The 20,343-nt window shown below is 48.5% G+C and overlaps 1 protein-coding gene across 9 annotated transcripts in view; it reads right to left on the bottom strand.

Annotated features, from left to right (window-relative positions):
• Nucleotides 1–20,343, bottom strand: part of LOC119461604 (solute carrier family 35 member F2-like) — a 438,758-nt gene that overhangs the window by 107,678 nt on the left and 310,737 nt on the right. For 2 of the 9 annotated variants that reach the window (XR_007463129.1, XM_049655163.1), the window contains exons 3-6: nt 15,081–15,190; nt 6,571–6,764; nt 4,445–4,773; nt 19–74 (exon numbers count right to left, since the gene is read on the bottom strand). The exons of 2 other annotated variants lie outside the window; for them this stretch is intronic. Coding sequence is in view for 6 of the 7 variants with exons in the window: in XM_049655163.1 (XP_049511120.1) it covers nt 19–74; nt 4,445–4,773; nt 6,571–6,764; nt 15,081–15,190 (689 nt within the window). In the remaining variant the exon portion in view is untranslated. The remainder of the gene's footprint in view (nt 1–18; nt 75–4,444; nt 4,774–6,570; nt 6,765–15,080; nt 15,191–20,343) is intronic. 5 more of the 9 variants (XM_049655167.1, XM_049655164.1, XM_049655165.1 and 2 more) reach the window with 3 other exon arrangements.

Raw genomic sequence — 20,343 nt, 5'->3', positions numbered from 1 at the left:
GCTCTACAATTTACTTACCTTGTTGCCAATCATCCCATTGAATTTCTCCCACTTTTTCTTTTTCCAGTAAGGCTCTGTGGAGGCAGCAGAGGAAGGACAGAAAAGAAGTTGCATCAGCCAAGCGAAGCTGTCCATACGCGTTTAATTATAGTCTCGGCGGAGTTTCATATATGCACGTTAATGGCGCCAATTGCCCCTGAATCTCAACCATGAAGACGGCTTAGTCGCGAACCGTTCATTCTTAGCGCAGACTAACCAAAGCACAAGCGGACAACACACACAACACATCTTCTGATCTCGCACATGCTCTGTAGTGAAAGCCCCTTGCATTTCTGACTAGATAAAGAATAACCACCTGTGCCACGTACCGAGCTAGACGTTACAATAAATTCTACGAATCATAACACGAAAGAGCACACCTTATTTTTCTCCTTCTTGCCCGACTCGCCTAACGATCACGCCGCAGTGACATTAATCCTCTAGGAAAATGATTCTCATCGAAACATATGCAAATATGCAACAGCCTACATGCAAGCAACAGCCTACATGCAAGCGCTGTTTTAGGGTGGTGACAACTCCAAAATTTTGAGCGCTATTTACCGCCAAATTTGGGGAGTAGCCATTTTGATTCCCAATTTCGCTAGAAGTCGCGAAACACCCTGCATTCTTTTTGTCACGCTCTGGTGTACCCATTTTGGCACGCGATCTAATAAACTTCTTTAATTTAGTTCTGCACCAATTCGCACACGAAACCTGCATACATCTGTAATATACTAGTTCACTTTTCCTTTTATTTTAGCACATCAAACTTATTTTTTTTTCATAGCATACAAAGCAACAAGTTATAAGGCACGATGGCGTGCTCGTTGTAGTATTTTCTCAAGCCAAGAATGTGAACGGCATTAAACATTTTCGTTGCCTTTCACTTGTACACACTATATAAAGGGTGTTTTTCGAAGTGTGCTGTAATAAAAACTGTGCTTACAAGCCTGTTTAACTAAAACGTAGACGTGCCATGCACTGCTCTCAGGCACGATATGGGTCTCTGGTTGATGAAGCGAAAGTTTATTTTAAAAATTGAATTAGTTTCACGGCACCAACGGGTGCGGGAAATGTGGTCTGGCGGCTGGTCTTTTCGCCATTTTGATTCCCACATGCTATATTTGGCGGAAAATTTTACCCGCCAATTTAACTGGATGCGGCAGGTACTCTTACAAAGGTTGTCACCACCCTAAAACAGCGCTTGCATGTAGGCTCCCTAGTTTGGGCACCGGCGCACTCCGGTCTTCCGGGAAACGAAGCTGCTCACAGTGCGGCGCGAGAACTGGCAATCCGCGGCCGCACGACAACCTCTTGCGAGGAGCAGTTCGAATCCTTCCGCCGTTCAGGCAGGGACCAGATGGTATCCTACAAGGAAATTCTACAATTCTACCGCCAGGGCAGGAGGCATTACCCTGCCGCTCACAAAAATTTAGATAAAAAGCAATCAGTACCTGGCGCCTTTTACAGACGCACACTTTCCCAAACCCAGTGACGTACAGTCACCTCTATCCTGGGCTATATACAGCAGATTGCAAATTATGCGCAGGTAGAGCCGATCTTCATCACATCATGTGGGCATGTCCCCTGATAAGGTACAAAAAACCCACTAGCTTATTGCCTCCCCTTCCCATCACTACCCTAGAGCAGTGGGAGACTGCACTGCTCAGCTCAGACCTGGATCTCTCAACTCCGGGTCGTCCAGCTGGCCGAAGACGCCGCCAAAGCACAAGGCCTGGCCGCCACCTGAGGAAGAAGAGGACGGGCCCTCCCACTCCCCTCCTCCCTAAACTCCATCTCGGACAAAATAAAGTTTATACTACTACTACTTGGCGTCGCCCCAGCCGCTCGTCCCGCTCAACCATATTATTGTACGCTATCGCCGAAGTGCAGCCACGACCGGTCGTGAGCGCAGCGCGTGGATAGAGTAAATGGAGAAAGAAAGCTTATTGTTCCTCCATGGTGCAGCGTAATGCGTTGCTCCCAGGCACCCGGTTGAGAACATGCGTACAATCATGGATGGACGCAGTGCCATATTTCAGCCGCGCGAGGAATTATCTTATGTTAGCAATCATCTTTTTACCAATACGCCTTTGAAGACTCAGCAAGTCGCGAACGCGCTTGCAGCGCGCTGAGAGCATTAATTACATTGATTTTGGTAAGGAATACAATGACATCCTTTGATTTGAGGCCACTTCGGTCTTTCTGCACTTTTACATTCTGTTCAAACAGCGCAATATACGACGGAAGAAGGGAAGTATACAGGAGTAGCACTGCTAGCTTCCAGCTGCGCCGGAGCAACAGGTTTTTCAGAGTCGAGACGCGCGAAGATAACTCGCTGCATGTTACATGCGCACCACCAGAAAGTCCGAGCCCGGCCCAGGCCCGCGTCAAAATACCCGATGCCCGGCCAGGGCCCGGGTGAAAAAGCACATGCCGTGCCCGAGCCCGGCCCAAGCCCGTGAAAAACACTGCCCTACCCGGCCCGGGATTTCGGGTAAGCCCGAGCCCGTGCAGTGCTCTTTGTCTCTCGAAGCCCCCAGTGTTGCTTTGGGGCATTTAACCCCATGCATCAATCAATAAATCGCCGAGAAGCTTCCTGGTTTCTCCACAAGGGCATAGGGCTGTGTTTGTTCGTGAGTGAATGCAGGTGCTTCTACGCTCTTTTACCAACAACGAAGACGTCGCGCATCCCTTTGTGGCGCGCCGCTATTCAGTCACGGTCGCGCTTCTCGACTCGCGACCGCCGGTAACCGCTGCCCCTCGCGACGGCCCAATCGGCGGGGGACCGCTCGCTAATGACCGTGTGGGGTCGCATTGACGGTTCGGAAGCGGACGTGAAGGCCAGCTCACGTTCGGCAGGCCGAGCACGCTCCGGCTGGCTGACGCGCTAACGACAGTCCCACCACGGCTGCAGCGAGCGTTCGCGACGCGCAACCGCGGTAATGACCACAGGGCTTTCCTAATTAGCATCCAGCGGTTCAGCCGCAGCCTGGGTCGGAACGCTGCCGCCCCACCTCTCCCGATTCCCTGAAAGAGGAAGCGAAAATCCCAAATGGGGGAACAGCGGGCCACATTTGTTCGAAACGCGGTGCACGTAACCGGACGTCCTCTTGCCCTCTCCCTCCTTCGATCCGCGACGACAGCCTCGTTCCTAGCGTCGATGTCCCTCCTTATCTCCCGTGCGAACAGTGCGCTGTCTGGACTTTAAAACATCGCGCAGCTCTCATTACAATTTGAGTTTTATTGGACGGTGTAAGTTGCGCAGCACATACGCACACAGGGAAACTGACAGGTAAAGACGCAACGAACACTGACATTGCGCTCACAAACCATGCGCTATCGAAGTGCGCAACTGGCCAAGACCCCAAGAAATAAAGAGGGCGAAGGCTTCTTGGGCAGCAGCCGCCACTGTTTTGTTAGCCGGTCTGGTTGCGCGCTTCTATAGTTTTCGAACATATTCCTGCTGCTGGAACCTGAGGAACGCTAATAGGTGTGTGCTAAGTAGATTGCCGAAGTAGCTATGCAAATAGCGCAAAGCGGGGCGTAAACAGACAAAGGGATCAGACTGCTTCGATAAGACATGCCCTCAACATTGAGTCTTTCTGTTGTGTTAAAATTACTAATACTCGAGGATTGGAAATGAGGCACAGTGAACGTGATAGCAGTCCTCACTCGAAGGCATATAGTACAAAGCCATAGCTGCACCCAACGTCGACTTACGGAATGTGCGAAACGGACAGTCTCGGTTTAATAATTTTTGCAGGTTTTAGTCTCCGATCATTATCAGCTGCTCGCCACTCACAAAACGATCAGAACAGCGATTCAGTAAAAAAGAAGAGCATAGACACCGTAAAATGTACCTGTCACTTTATATGCAAATGTAAAGTCGATCAGTTTCTTTCTCGGCCTTACACTCTCAAGAAATTCTCTGTAACGAACTTACATGCCCTCACTGATAACTGTTGTCAACCACTCGCACAACAAAGCTCTATTTTTGTTTGGCGGCAGTAGATCTTTGACTTTATCTGGTTGGTTTATCAAGAATTGTCGAAACGCAATAAAAAAAACATGCAGTGCAAAACGAGCGCTGCACTGTTCCACGAGTATATTTCACTCAGTCTTAATGCGCTGTTATTGCTTTAAATCTTCATTTATGTATGCTTCGTACACGCTATCAGCCACGTGGGAAATCACCGGCTGATGTTCTTCCATCAGACCCAGTCGCAGAACTTCAAAAATAGCGCTGCAATTGCCCAGGCATGCCAACACATTCGCTGCTTAAAAGAAGCGAAAATGATTGCCATCCACAGGGCAGTGGCAGGACGCTGCTAAAGAAACCCCAACTGATTTTTTAGGAATAAAAGCTTCGCAGTTGAAGAAAAGAAACCGGTAGCACACTCACAGCTGTATGCCGTTTATGACGCTCCCGAAGAGCCCCAGCGCGCCCAGAAATTCAACGGTGCCGCAGAGCTTGACGGAGGCCTCCTGCGCCACGTTAGAAATGCCGTAGAGAGCGGCGCCCCCGAGGCAGAGCATATCGCCGAGCAGCCGATTAGGCGTGGCCGACACCTGACCCGCCGAGTGGGAGGCCTCGTGCGCGTCCGCCCACACCAGGCAGCCGACGCCCAGGAGCGCCACGCTGACTCCCAGCACGTGCACCGGATGGTAGCGCACCTTCAGCGCGAGCCACGACAGTGCCAGCACCACCGGAATCGTGAAGCAGTCCAGCAGCTGGGTTGTTTTTTGAACCCGCGATGAAGGGTCATGCAGGGAAGACACGCCAGATCAACTTCGGAGGCTATAAAGCAACGCCACCCAGATAGCACAAGGCCTGTTCACTCCGATCCACGACGTCATAATACTTGGCCCAACTGCCATAAAAATCTAATGGGAATGTTCCCGAGTAAGCAGTGGTGATTTCGAAGTCACCGCTTTCGTCACGCCAGGCTTGGCAGTTGAAATTTCGGGCCAAGTAGCGTGACGTCATGGATCGAAGTGAACAGCCCTTGTGCTATCTTGGTGGTGTTGGCTACACCCATGATATACGGCGGACGTCAACAACACAGAACTTCGAACACTCTCGAGTTGTTTTATAACGTTATTTTAGAGAAACGGTCCCTCACATTGATGTTTACCGTCACAGTACACAATTCTGCTGGTGAAGCCCGACCCACTTGGCCAAATTTTCGGTGAATCATAATAGCACTGCTGGATGTTGGACATGTTGGTACGGCAACTTGGAGCACATTTTTAGCGCCAGCGGATGAGCACAGAAAGAAGACGTTGACAACGCAATGCTCTAGCTTCAACAAATTTATCCCCCACCCCCTCAAAAAAAAATACTTTTATATACCATGCACAGTATAGTGCCACACCGTCAAACTGAGTTTACTAAAACATCGTTTCTTTATCTAGCAGTTCGATAGAATGAGTACTTACACAGCTTTGATCACTCTGATAGATAGCGTGTGCCTAAATGATCTCGCGTAGATCTTTATCTTTACGCCTGGCCAAAACCACACACTCACCAAGCAAATCACCAGCGCTTCGTGTTGTCAACATCTTCCTTCCGTCGTCGTCCCCTGGCGCTAAAAATGTGCTCCTAATAATGCTAGCCCATGCTTATAACCCACACTTTACATCGATATGGTTCGAACATATTCTTAGATTTCGGTGACCGCCAGAATAGCTGTTTTGGTGAAACGCAGGCCTGATTCTTAAAATTAACCCTGTAGTGTAACTGACAGTCCCTTCACCAACAGTGGAGAGCAGCCAACCAGACGCTTGTCCGGTTGGACTCCTTGCCGTTTCTATTTTTGATTTCTCACTCTATTTCTCTCGGCTGGATGTAAAGCGACCGTTATATATACCTACTCTACTACCACAGGCTGTTGGGCCAATGGTGAAGCCAAACCATGAAACTAGCTAAATTATTATGCTGTTTTCTATAAGAATGAAGTGATTCACAGTTGCCTTGTATTGGCGTTGCTCCTTCGAGGGCGGCATGGCCTTCCCAGGAACATCAATATACGCGTATATTGACGCGAGACAATTTCATGAAATTCTTTTCATAAATGAACACAGAACGTAGAAGCTTCCCACACATCTGCTGTCACACCAGCTGCAAAACTGCTACACGCCTTGTCTTGCTTATGCTTGCACCTAAGATGACGTCTTTGATGATTGAACCGGGCATTGCTCTAAGAACCTGAGCAGACACTAGTGCTACATATATCTTCAAGGTAGGTTTAGAAATTTTATAGCACAAGCCGCTGACCCTTCTCAATAGCGAAATAAAGGCATGGGTTCAGTTAAGAATTGGGAACGTTGTTCGCGGGTTTTTTTTTATTAAATAATGTCGAGAGAACAAAAGCTCAATAACGCGCGATAGATGAAGATAAGCGAAGCCCGAAAAGAAATGTGCCACGGCGGTCGACTGCAGCCCTCACGCTTGAGATTTCTCGTGCGAGAGCGAATACATGCGCCGATGGTTTGATACGTATGCCTTCCCCTCCGGGAGCAGCGTACCTGTACGCTGGTGAGCGTGGTGTACTGGTAGGCCTTGACCAGCAGATAGTTTGCCTCGACGTCCACCAATGCAAGCAGGAAGTAACGTCCACCGCGGGCTCTTAGCACGGGTATGAGGCCCGCGTCGCCGCCCCGGCACGCCAGCCACGTGGTGAACACCGCGCACAGAAGCACGTAGTTGACGAAACTCTGCGCTGCAGGACCAAGAAACGTCGGCGTTGCGGTAACAATGGACAGACAGTTCCGGCAATGCGACAGTCGCAAACATACCAACTGTTTTCGTCTGCTGTTTCTTCCAAGTAATTTTTAATAGAGAGTTTTAGCAGTTGCAAGTTACCGTACGGTATGTGCGGTAATACCGTAACGGCCGAGGACTGCGCATGCGCGCACTTTACCGTACGGCATACTAGACGGCAACTACAGCATATGGTAACGTGCGCTAGAGCACTGCACGGGCCGATTTTTGCGGCCCGGGCCCGGCCCGGGCCCGTTTTTACATTGGGCGGCCCGCCCGAGCCCGATCAAAACTTTTATGGCGAGACCCGGGCCCGGCCCGGGCCCGGAAATAATCTACGTTACCCGCCCGGCCCGGCCCGCCACCCCTTTACCTTAAGCCCGAGCCCGGCCCGAGCCCGACTCGAAACCGGCCCGAACCCGGCCCGAGACGGAAAAATACATGTTTTTCAGAGTCGAGAATCCCGAGAATAACTCGCAGAAAGCCCGAGCCCGGCCCGGGCCCGGCCCGGGCCCGCGTCAAAAAACCCGAGCCCGGCCCGGGCCCGGGTCAAAAAGCACACGTCGTGCCCGAGCCCGGCCCGAGCCCGTTAAAAAACTCCTCTACCCGGCCCGGCCCGGCCCACGGGCCGGGCCGGGCCCGGGCTTTCGGGTAAGCCCGAGCCCGTGCAGTGCTCTAACGTGCGCACCGTGTTTTGCAAGCCGAGCCGGACGAAGCCAGAACATAGCGAGAAACTGGCGTCGGCCACAGAGTCCACGCCGTGCATGTCTGCGTCTCGCTTGCGTTTTTCACCACAGTAGGACCAAGGGACGAGTTAAGTTTAATGCACCTTCTGCGACGCGACGAAGTGGTAGCAAATATGACAGCCCTTCTAACTGGAAGCATAAACTTGAGTTGAAATGAAGTGAACTTGCGGCCGTATCCTTCGAAAGAGGCGAGTAATAAATTAAGGCTGAAAGAAAAAAAAGAAAAGATTTAAAATAAACGAAAATCAACAAAAAAAATAAAATAAAACATGGGTTGGTTGGTGAAGCCATCTAGCGAATCAGAGCTTATTTAGAGGAAACGCACAGTTTTCATCGCCGAAACTAATCATATTCTGCTTATCTCCTGGTGTCAAATGTCGGCAGCGGTGCTATTTACAATAGAGAGTCCTTTCTTGTATATTGCTTTGACGAAAACACTTATGTAACAAAATAAAGTGTCACGTATTGTTGGACAAAGTGTCAAAAGATGTTGCTACCGGCTTTTTGACTGGCGTTCACGTCTGCCGTAACCCGGCACTTTCGGCAGCAACACGATTACGCCAATAACACTTGGTTACTGTAATATTAGCTGTCTTTGTCTGCTTGAGCTCTGCGCTACCAGCTGGCTGGGCACTCTGCAGGCCGCTCACGTTTACGCCTCCACTCCTCCGGTAAAACGCCCAGTCAGCCTGCGTTTACCCGAATACGGGACATGATAAATCTCTCTAGCGTTCGAGTACGACAACGCTGCATCGAATTTCATAATGGCAGCGTGAGCACGGATCGGCCAAGGCGAGCAACTGCACAACGTCATTCGTCCAAATGGCAAAAAAAAAAGACACGGGTTTCAGGCTATACCACGGTAACCCCGTTAAGCCACTCGTTTGTGTCCTCTAAGTAATACCACGTGTTGCCATCAATGAGCATTTCGTTTTTGTGTATCTTACCTCTCTCACACCTCTGTGCTACTCGTTCACATCAATTCGACCATCCGTAAAAAAATCACGCAATTGTCTTTACCATCGCCTTTGTCTTGCTGTTGTGGTCACACACACTCACTGGCGGTAATTTTGGTTCACTGTACCTGCGTCACACACACAAATACTGTATCTAGACAAACACATTGGTCAACCTGGTAACGTCTTGCAGAACCTCAAACAATGCGGCATAGCCAGCTGCATGCAAAATGCTTCGGATAACGTCGATTCGCACAGTGCGTTGGATTTGCACAACTCTTTTTACAGCGAAGCTGTCTATGGCTAGGGTTCCGTGCATTTTTCGTGCCCGTCAATAAATCTGCGTGTGCAAAAACTGAGCTCCCGAATTTGACGCAAAAGCGCTTCATTCTATGCAAAAGCTTATACATATCATCACTTGGATATGCATTTTCAGTAGATTAGTTATCAATAGGCACCATTTTTAAGATCAGTAGACTCTCAGGTAAATAGATAATCAGCGTTTGTCAAATATTTGTCACTGTGACGACAAATCTTTGACGCGTACACATGGCCCGCGCGAGCCATGTGTACGCTCGCAGTGCCCTCTCTTTGTCGTCGTTCCAAGCGCTTGCGTGCCTAGTTTTTTTCCGCTCTCCCGGCGTGACGGTCCCGTCGCACGTGTCTAGTTTCCTCCTGCTCCCCGAGGTGGCGGTAGTATTCCACACGAATGTATGCCGCCGATTAAAATAAAAGTGTGTGCGCCTGTCTTTCTCCGGGATGACCGCCGTCACTTCTCAAGATCTAAATTCTGTGTCACCTCTATGTCGCGTCACACTGCTTAGACTGTTTCGCTGGTAATCCACCTTCACAGCAGTGGAATGGAGCGTGATTTTTTCCCCTTTTCCTGCCTTTTTTGTAATGCAATCGGCATTCTATGGGAACTCAACCAGTTTGCAGTATGCCTGTCTGTCTGTACCTAACCTCTTGCACGCCAACTTGGGTCACTGGGTAGTCCATGGTGTAATAGGCCGAGCCCTGGGAGAACCGGGGTCGAAACCGACCATCGGACACACCATCGGACACGTTTTAATGCGGTTGGGAATTTTATCCACTTTGGGGGGGGGGGGGGGGGGGGGGGGGGAGTGTATGTTTGTATATAGCCTCTTTCACGCCACCTTGGGTCACAGGGTATGTTCAACTGGGTATATGCCGCTCTTCAAAGAAAACAGATATTTAAAGAGAGAGACATCATCATGGAAAGGCAGGGAGGCTAACCAGGCTGGGCCCGGTAGGCTACCCTGCACTGGGGAAGGGGGAAATGGGATTGAAAGAGGTGAAGGAAGAGAGATGTTCAGGCTTAGCACGGTTACACACAAACATTCATCACCGAGTTTGTCACGGGCGGTCATACAGGATGGTGCATTTCAAAAAAACGCAGCAGCCTCTTTGAGGCTTTGCACATAGCATGCGCACGAGGCTACGGGCCCAAGATCTTTTCCTCCGTAAAAGGCCTGTCATCTAAATGCCCCAAAGCTGTCCGAAGGGCACTCCTCATTTTCTTATGTGGCACGTGGGAGAAGTTAGGTGGTTTCCTCAACACCATATGTGCTGCAAGTAGCACTGTCCGCCCTTACAATTAGGAATGAGTAGACATTTGTAAAAGAATCTCCTATTGGCAGGCGGAATTTCTAGTACTGGGCGGAACGGGACCTGCATCATATCGTGTAATCAGACGGTCTTGCCTGAATACATTTTTAGACACGCGCCACGCGCGTAGTAAAATGACGTAGTTTGTACAAAGGGATGCGCGACAAAGGACTCCGGCTGCAATACACGCCTAATACGTTGCTTCAATGCAAACCACATTAATGTCGACCGTCATTCTGGGATGGTTCCTGCCGGAACTTTTTTTTTTGTTTCTTTTGTTTCCTGTGAGATTTTTCTTACATTCGTCAGTCGGTGGAGTGTATTTTTGCGGACTGGCATAGCCGGCATTTCGGTGGCATACTTTGTCACCAATTCATCGTTTAATAAACAAACAACGATCTGGTAGAGTTGCGGGGTTTTCGGGCTTCGCAAAGCCATCAGGCTGTTCAGCCTCGCAACTCTAGGAGCAAAAAAATATTGAGAAATTTCCAAAATAATAAAGCACATTGTGAGTAAATAATGCTAAACCTTCCTTTCGTGCAACTCTGCGATTATAAATATTCATTTCGTAAATCATTTTCATCCAATTTGTGTAATACTCGTGATGTGAAATGCTGTGCCGTGCCTCTAAAGATCGTTCCCCTTAGCAGCAAGCTCGACATGCATCGCTTGTCGCCAGTCATAGGATGCGATTTGGTAAAGCTTAGAGAACGCTCCCGGATTTCGCAGACCATTGTGTTGCTCCCGGATTTCGCTGCTATTGTGTTGACAAATAGCACCATGCCTCGCGTCGCATGCGTACGTGTACGCGAGACTCCGTTTGCGGGAGCGGCCGTGTGCACATGCCAGCTTCTATAAGGCCACGGACACCATAGAATTTCACAGAACTACGAGAAAGAACTGTGGCGCCAGTGTAGATGCAAGCAGGGTGGTTCATCCATCATGAGAATGACGGTTAGCACATGGACTTGCCCAGACTTCACCCTTATGACTTCAAACAGCTTCGCGATTTTACAAACTGGTCATTTGAATGTACTACGTTATAAATATTTACGAGAGCCCAATTAAAATTGTCGGACAGCAAAAGCGAACACAGGACCTCTAGCACAGAGCCCCGATATTGAAACGACTACGCCATGGACGCATGGACAAGCGCAACCACTGCAATTAGCAGCGATTACGCGTGTTTGCAGAGTCTTATCGTCTTCGGCATTTAAAAATGCACAGATAGCTTCAAAGTTTAGGCGAACTGAAGGCAGACACAGCGTAATAAATGAATCCAGTCAAAGTGGTTATTTGTGCGAGTTGCTTATGCATTACGAAATGGTTTTTGCACCAGACGGCGTGGAGAAAGAAAATTAGTCCTGGTCCCAGACCAGTACGAATTTTTCCTCAACTACGAAGCTTTCTTTCTGAGAAACCGGTGTGGGTTTCCTTTGTAACTTCGTGCTATACATACTGGTGGACGTCAATTTTTCACTTCATGAACCTTCCTTCACCTAGCGGAATTCAGCAGAACTGATTTGCCATTATACACAACAAGTGCTGCGTGTGTACTGTATCCCCTTGCTTTTCCCGCGTCCTCTACGGCAAGCACCATTTCGTAATAAACGAAGTCACAAGGACGCCTGAAGCCACAAGCATGAAGATCAGACAAATCCATGTATTAACCGTCATCCCCATTGCGGCTGAACGATCGCAGCGCCAGAGTTGCCTCTAGCGATTATTGTAGGAAGCTGTATCACGGCCACAATAATCAAATGGGTCAAATGATACTCTACGTAACTAGTGCCCTTCGAGTCGTTCTTCTCTCTGCGTACACATACACTTCTGTTTTTTTTTTTCGTACGGAATCAGGCGGTTGCTGGTCCGTCGCTCCCGACGGCACCCTTGTTGATCTGGGCTCATGGCCCTCAATTCTCCGTTCGTTGTCAGGCTGGACGTTGAAACAAGGCTCACAGCAACTCCTCCGTATGTACAGGTTTATTTACATATATACATTTCGCCAACAGCTTGTGGAGTCCTCGTCTCCAGCTCTCTCATCGCTCTCACCCAACCCCCTCCCCCAATGAAAAGACCGAATTCCCCGTCTTAAGCAATTCCATTCAGACAAGAATTCCACTTCTCTGCCACTCGGCAGCGTAGGGCCGGAGCACTCTATCAATCACAAGCAGTTTTAAAAGCACACAACTATCACAAACCAATGGTTAGTTCAAATCAGCCCAAAAGCTTTCTTTCGGCCACTCCTATTGGTTCATTTCACGGAACCAATAGCAAACGTGGTTCCTTTCACGAGAGATTCGCTAATTCGGGCAGCTCTCTTCAACAGCTGCGATGTGCTTTCATTCGCTGGCGTCACAGCTTACAGGTAAAGTTTCGTTTTCAGTTCGCCGTGGTAACGCGAAAGGGCAGGGCTGAAGAGTGGCTGGATAAGTGGCTGTAGCGGTCCATCGTAGCTGTCCATCGTGAAAACGCTTCGATACCTAGACCGCTATTGTGAGGGCTTCGTCGAAGCTCAGCTTGGCTTCCTCTCTAATTGCGTCTAGGAAAAGATCAATTGAATGACCTTACTAACCCTCACCCTCAATTTCTCAGGAAGCCTTAACCCTCTTAACTTCCTTTACCGATGGCTGGCTCACTGGCTGTGCGACTCCAACTGATCGACTACTATAGAGCAATATTTTCGTCATCATGCTTCAGGCAAGTCCGTCGATTCACTAGACTTCGCGTCAGGCGAACACTTTGAACATCCCAAACTGTTTCAACGTGGTCAAGTGACAGAATGTAATCTTGTGGCTGAGCTTATTTCAACACTCAGTCCGTCTAAATGTGCCAAGGCCTTTGACGGCAGTCTCACTTTGGCTAGGCCGCAACGTGCATTCGACGACGTCGCGACTCTTAGGTGCTGAAAACTACACTGAAACTACGTGAAAAACTACACTCTTGCACGCATGCCGACGATGGGCCTGCCTTGACTTCCACAGGGACCACCAAAGTCCGAATATCATGGTGTACTTCTTTTTATTTCTTGGTGCTATTATGTTGTTACAATATATTTCCCATGCTTCCAAAGTTTCGGGAAGGAAATAACTTTTCTTTTTCTTTTTTCATTACCTTTAATTCTTTTCATGACTTATTCAAGAGCGCGTAAATTTTACGTATCTGCAGCCTGGTCTTCTCGCCGTGCATCGCGTCACGCGATGACATTGCCAGCGCTAAACCTTTCCGACCTTTTTTTCGCAACGGCCAAACTCTGGCCCTCCGGGCAAGATATTGAATAAACGTTTTTGTTCAGTTTGTAGGCAGCCTTCTCTTCTACTATGCACCGAGCTTTAACGTTATCCAGCTGACAACACGGGAAAAACAAGCAAACAGATCGATAAAAAAAAAGATATCAAGGTTGAGGCAACTGAGTTTGTTTCTCACTTCGGATAAACTTTACTTTCAGGCCCCAGCCTGAGAGGCTACTTGCACGATTTGGCAGAGCACTATCGCGTCAGCCATATTTCACAGCATTTTCTAAACTCGGGGCTCTTTTTTCGCTGATCGCTTGCACACACTTAATAGGCTGCTTTTCGCTGCAGGAACATTTTTTGTTGCTGTTGTTGTTGCTTGATACGCTCCCCTGCGGCCACGTTCGGGTGGAACTTCTTTAGCGATAAAAAGGAAGAGTTTCCAGAACCCACGCACTGTGAGAGTCTATGTTCATGCGCAGCATTTGCATCCACAATGAATGTAAACGAATGTTCATCTAATGTTTATTGCGTAGCTACCCAGTCATGAGGTGTCTGTGTCAGATATGGCAGAATGGTAAGCGTTGATGTATTCGACAGGCGTTAATTTATGTGGCAGCACTTGAAGTACTACATGTTTGCTCCTTTGAAACGTCCTTTAATAATGTGTTGGCATGTTTAGGTTATGAACATGGCAAGATATTGACATGCACTGGTCGATGGTACCGTGCGCCCAGGCCATGGGCGCAGTAAGATGAGTCAGTCTATGGAGACTGAAGTAGGACACGTAGATCTTCGAACTGCGAAATCTCTTCGCCAACTGATGATAAATGACACTCCATGTGCGCGCGGTGTAGAATTGTGTAGGAATTTACGAGGTTGAGTGCTAGCGTCGCCTTCGTGAAAGGACGAGATATTTGTTTGATCGGTTCGAGATGTCGATGTCCTCGAAGCAGAAAGAGAACGCGTTCTTTCTCATCTTACTTGCAACTCTCGTGATGCGACGCCATTTCGCATCATCCCGACGACGTCTACTCAATTCAATCTCTTTCGCTGTCAGCGCTCGCTTAGGTATAGCATTACAGCAATTTTAAATGCCACATTTTTGACGTTGCCAGTAGAGAAAACGAGGTGCTGTTCCCAAGGGTGTGAGACACGTGTTATCATTGCCTTTTTTGTGAACTGAACCGTGAATCAAGACGTAGTACACTGAGCTTCGCTCCTGTGTATTTAGCTCTCACTTTCCACCGCTGCCACTCTTCCCTGCGGAATGTGTGAATAGGACAACAAAATGGCGTACGTGACGCCACGTGAATACACCCCCTAGTGAATCATTTGCCCGGAAAAAAAGGAGTAAGCTAGCCGTGGCATCGTTAGTTTTACAGCACCTACAATTTAAATGCCTTAGTTAATTGTTTCACGGTAAAGAAAGAGTCAAGTGCGTTCTGGCAAGCTGCTAGAATCTGTCCAAACACGAAAACTCACGCGGGAAATTCGTGACGTCACACTTACGTACAGGTGCCAAATTATCGGCACGAAAGGCGGGAACGAGATGTTTTCTCTTGGTTTTAATAACTAGTTAGCAAACCTTTTTCGCGATATAAATGAAAAGTAAGTCCAAAAAGAACAATTCACTGGTTTAAACGGATAACACGTGACGCTTTAGCGTTACTGTATCAAACTGAGCGCCAAGCAGCATTGTTGTGCTCACCCGTGGGGATCTGTAGGTTGTGCTGCGACTGCAGGATTTGGCTGGTGACTCCCGTGCCGCAGAGGAGGCCCGACAGAACTTGGCCGAGCAACAGCGCCTTCCACACCTCCCTGCAGAACAGAGGGCAAAAAAATAGAGCCACAAGTTGCAGAGGAGTGCGTGTCAGGGGACGCGCGTAAATGCGCTAAAAAAGTGACACAAAGGTCAACAGAAAGACAACAGGACGTGCAATCAGCCGCCCGATGATGCACTGGCAAAGTGAAGGCTAAAGAAAAAAAATGCGACAGAATTCATCTCTCGATGACTGACGATGGTGATGCGAATAGCATTCGAGCAATGTAGCGACAGACCGTATTCCTAAATAATGTTTACTTAACGCATGTAGTGGTGAGATCGAGACTTACGTTCATTCGGCTATATGCCACATACTCCGATACCGTCCCACTCTGCTATGGCACTCGCTTGCCAAAGTCACGCATGAGCATGGCGACATGACGACGACTGTATGACACCGACGCAGTGACGACGACGGCGTAACAATGGCATAATGACATTGAGATGACGACGAGTGTATGATGACAATGGCGCAACGATGGCTGCATCACGAAACCTGTATGACGACGTCGACGTGACGACGATGGCAGGAGGAGAGTCGGATGGCGGAACTGACTTGACGACGTTTGCACGACCACGACGGCACAACGACGGTCTGACAATGGATGCATGATCGCGGCTGAATGATTACGGTATGCTTACGATAGAATTACGACGAAAGATTGACGTCGATGGAAAGACGAAGGCGATTTGACGACGACGGCATAACCACGATGGGATGACATTATTGAAGTGATGACAATGATACGGCGAGATCGTGACGTCAACGGCATGACAATGACTTTGATGACGACGGCATGACGAGTGTCGGATGACAAAGCTGGTATGACGACTGGGTAGGAGTGGAAGCCGGTCGGTCGGTGGATGGATGGAGCCGGCACCAAACGAAGGTGAAAAACTATCGCTTACACTTGGCGTTTTGGCCCCTAAACGGAAGCCTTCTTCACAATGAGCTTGCTTACTTTTCAGACTTTGGTACACGCAGTACAATACATATATAACAGCAAGAGTTCCGCAGATAATGCACCTCTACAGCAGCTTGCCCTGCCCCACAAGATTAAATAACCAAGACGCATCAAAAGGCGACGGTACATCAAAATTCATATACAAAAGTTACTGAAAACACACAATATAAACAGACAATAGTCGCCCGCTTCGACTAAAAACCACGAAAAAGACATATATTTAACAAAACTAGCCCATCAAACACTTCATCTGCGACATAAAACCTCTTGATAAAGCATGCAGCCGTGCCTCTACTGAAATCTTTTTATTACGCTTGGAACACAAAACTGCAGCAGTTGAAAATCACAAGTTGTGTACCTAACTGGAGAACACATATACCGATGGTTCTTACTGCCTTATTAGACGAGGGACCGCATTGCGCTAGCTTTTCGACTTCGCGCGTACCTGTCGTTTCGGGTGATGTTTACGATACTGTTACGAACCCATTGAAACGGCGCAAGTCTGGCCTGCACATTTTTCGTATGGTACTTTAACGTTCGCAAAAACTAAATTATCTTTCCCATCAAGTTACACTGCTTCATGAGACACAGCTCAATACTTTCAGACTTTTGGCGGCTTCAAAGCAGCGTGCAACCCTAGCAGGCTCCTAACGACGGTGCTGCAAATTGCTGAAAGTATTGAAGCAACAAAGTGTTGAAAGCAAGCGACTCAAGATTTTTGCCAGGCGTGTCGTACCAAGAAAGCTAATTGATTCATTTATTACGGTATTAAAATGCAACACGTATTCGTCGCCGACTTCTCCACAATGTTTGCTTTTTTGTATGAATAAACAAGATTATAGTGTTCACTGAACCATTACAGCGATTAAGCAGATGACTATTCCACACGAGGTACTCGTGCACAGCAATAAACAAAAAAAAAATGTCTACACTCCATAAAAGAAAATGGCGCAACACACATAGTCTGATATTGACAGGTGTACATGTTTACCGTTCACCGGTGACCGCTTTTCACCGACTAACAAATGCTAAACGTTATCGCTAGGCACAGGACGCGCCTGCATGTTTCCGAAATTTCTCGAACGTTATCGATGCTTCTATCCGTTGTCTGTTGTCCCTCACCGACGCTTACGTAATCTGATAGTATGACCGACGCGAATGGTCTAGAACTTTCTGGAAGATACGCGGGCACCAGGGAATAATCTGGAACCTTCGATGACTCATGTATAAAAGCCGACGCGTTTCGCCGCTGATCAGATTTTCGACGATTGCCGACTGTCTTCGCCGCTATCGTTGTGCTTCGAGTGTAACGTGCTTTTGTGGGCACAGGTTCACCCAATAAAGAATCAGTTTCGTCATTCACACTTATACGACTGTTTGCTTCATCGGCACTACTACGTGACATCTGGTGGAGGTGCTTTTATGTCCTTGTACAGAAAGCTTCAGAAAGTTGACACTCGATCGGTTCTGCTCATAAGCAGTTTAAGCACAGCTGTGCTGCCAAAGGTCGTAAACCCTCGAACCACCGCGCGGCATCTGGTGACCCGATTATCCGGATAGCTAAGTCAGGGCTTTCCAAGATGAAATCATTGTCAGCATGCGCAGAGTGTAGCTTGTCAAGCCTCCGCATCTATCACGAAAATGGGTCTTCCTTTAGCACGGCCGCATTACTGCGTTAAAGTTGCAGCTGCAGACACCGAATAATGGGAGTTTTTGTGTTTCGTAGCAGGGCTATGCTTTTCGCCAATGATTGGTAATCTTCAAGGCAACAATAATAAACGAGTGCCCGTGGATTTCGAAAACGCGGTTCTCCTTTACAGGCGCCGCAATCTTATCCACATGTTTTTTTATCATTATTATAATGCTCCAAATTATACGCAATTTCCAGGTTCGGTAGTGTGGAGTTATGATCAAGATTACAGTGCCGCTGCTGCTGAGCAACCGTGACAGGTTTGTGTAATGAATGAATTCTGAGGTTCTAAGTGCCAAAACCACGATTCGATTATGAGGCACGCCGTAGTGGGGGACTCCGTATTAATTTTGACCACCAGGGGATCTTTAGCGTGCCCCCAACATCCACAACACGGGGGTTTTTTCCATTTCACCCCCATCTAAAAGCGGCCGCCGCCGCGGCCGGGATTCGAACCCGCGACCTCGTGCTTAGCAACGCAACTTCGTAGCCGCTAAACAACCGCGGCACGCCAGGTATGTGTAAGAGCGCTACCACTGCATTCACTCGGTTTATCTTGCAAAAGTGATGAAAACAAGGCAGATCTAGGGAGCCTACATGCAACGCCGTTGCATGTAGGCTTCCTAGGCAGATCAAGCATTGGGCGTTGAAGCGCGCGCAACGGCCGACAGCTCTCACAACTTTTTTTGCTGTTGTTCTCGTCATCGTTATTGTTTAATAACCGCGACAGAACGTAAAGTTCGGCTACTGACAAGCCCAGTATCTCAAAATCCTAGCCAAAACAAAAAAAATGACAGAACTAAACGAGAGAATAATAGCGATGGTACATGCGCATCGGGAACGCTCCACTGAGGCGAGCTCTCGAGCACGTATAGCGCTAGCCCTGCAGACGGGAAGCCCTATACGAATCGAACGAGTGTTCCAGCAAAGTCATTATTGAGCAACAAGTTCAGTGAACTGCGCATTTCTATCAACACAAAAAAAAGGGGGGGGGGGGAGGGGGGGTCATTACTTCCGCCTAATCCCCGAACATCGTACGAAAGCCACAGTAATGAAGGCGTAGCGCGAGGCCAGCCGAGATTGAAGGGAGATTACAAAACGCATCTCAAAGAATTCCGACAGTTGCGTCGGGCCGACCGACAAAAGTACCTGCGGGTAAGTGCAAAAACAAATTCGCCCCTGTTCTCTGGCAATCACAGCCCACTCACTCTACCCGACACAGCCACTCAAACAAAAAGAAACAACTGCGAAAAATCTCGGCGGATCCCGCGCCCAAGTCCGGTGGTAGAGGGGCGAAAGAGACAAAGAAATAAGTGACGCACCCGCCGCTTCGGCAGCGCATTTGTCGGATTTCGTGATTTCCCGCGACAAGAGACTAGCTTCTCAGTCACTGTTTTCTCTATTTGTTAAATTTTTGTTTCACCTTTCACTCCTTGACCTCATTTTCTCCGCGCAAGAGACAGAGAAAAAGGCGAGAAATGAAATAAAATCAAAATAAGAAGAAGCACAGCGCGCTCAGCTTTGCGAGCGCTCTAATCTACTCCACCCGGGCTCCGGTCGGGTCTCTAGACTCGGCGGCGCGAGCGACGGAGCGAGCAGGCAGCGTTCGGACGGGCGTGGAATCTCCATTTCAAATGAACACACAACCGTCTATTCATTGCGTTCATTTCTTTGTGCGAGCGCGAAGCGCTGTCTGATTACTGTGTTCCGCTCACTCAGCGTGCAATTCGTGGAGTGCTTGTTGAGTGGAACAGGGTGGGGGAGAAAAACGAATGAACAAATAAGCGCGCAGTTCAAACCGCACGAGAAGCAAAGGAAGAGAAGGCAGAGAATAGACTCCCATATTCGGGTCAGCGGCGATGAGGCGAGGTGGGCCAGAAGAAACTTAGCCATAAGGTAATAATGTTAGGGTAATATAAGTACGGGGCCAAAACGAAATCGGCATTCAGGGAGCTGCATTTTCCAAAGGACATCCGCGACTTGTCCTTGAAGAACGCTCCGGAAGCCTGACGAAGTCGCATAATACGGAATTCAGGATTCATTATGGATCACGAGCGAAAAACAGCGCGAAAAACTGGTCGAGAAAGTAAAGGCAGGGCTACACGCTGTCCTCTTTCTCGTCCCGTTTTTCGTGCGGTTTTTCCGTCATGAAGCCGTACCAATAAGCTCAAGTTCAGATAATCTTGCAGTATTTTGAATGTTAGCGGAAGAGCGGCCACCAAACATCCCACAGCCGGCTCTGTCCTCAACGCAATCTTTCTAGCATTCCCCAAACCACTCTGAAACGGCCACTCAAAGGTAGCCATGAATTTTCGTTGCGAACTTCCTTCTTTTGTGCCTTCGCCTGCAGGTTGGCGCTCGCAGTGATAAAAGCATGAACACTGCCATGACCGAAGAGCATGAGAGAAATATTTATTATGAGAGAAACGTTGAGGGGCTGGCTTGAACTACTGTGCTCTAACCTGTCAATCAGCAACAATGATGCCTGCCAGTG

Source organism: Dermacentor silvarum, chromosome 8, assembly GCF_013339745.2.
Source record: "Dermacentor silvarum isolate Dsil-2018 chromosome 8, BIME_Dsil_1.4, whole genome shotgun sequence".
Lineage (NCBI taxonomy): Eukaryota > Metazoa > Arthropoda > Arachnida > Ixodida > Ixodidae > Dermacentor > Dermacentor silvarum.
Note: the sequence above shows the minus strand (reverse complement) of the source record. Positions and strands in the feature narration are given on the sequence as shown.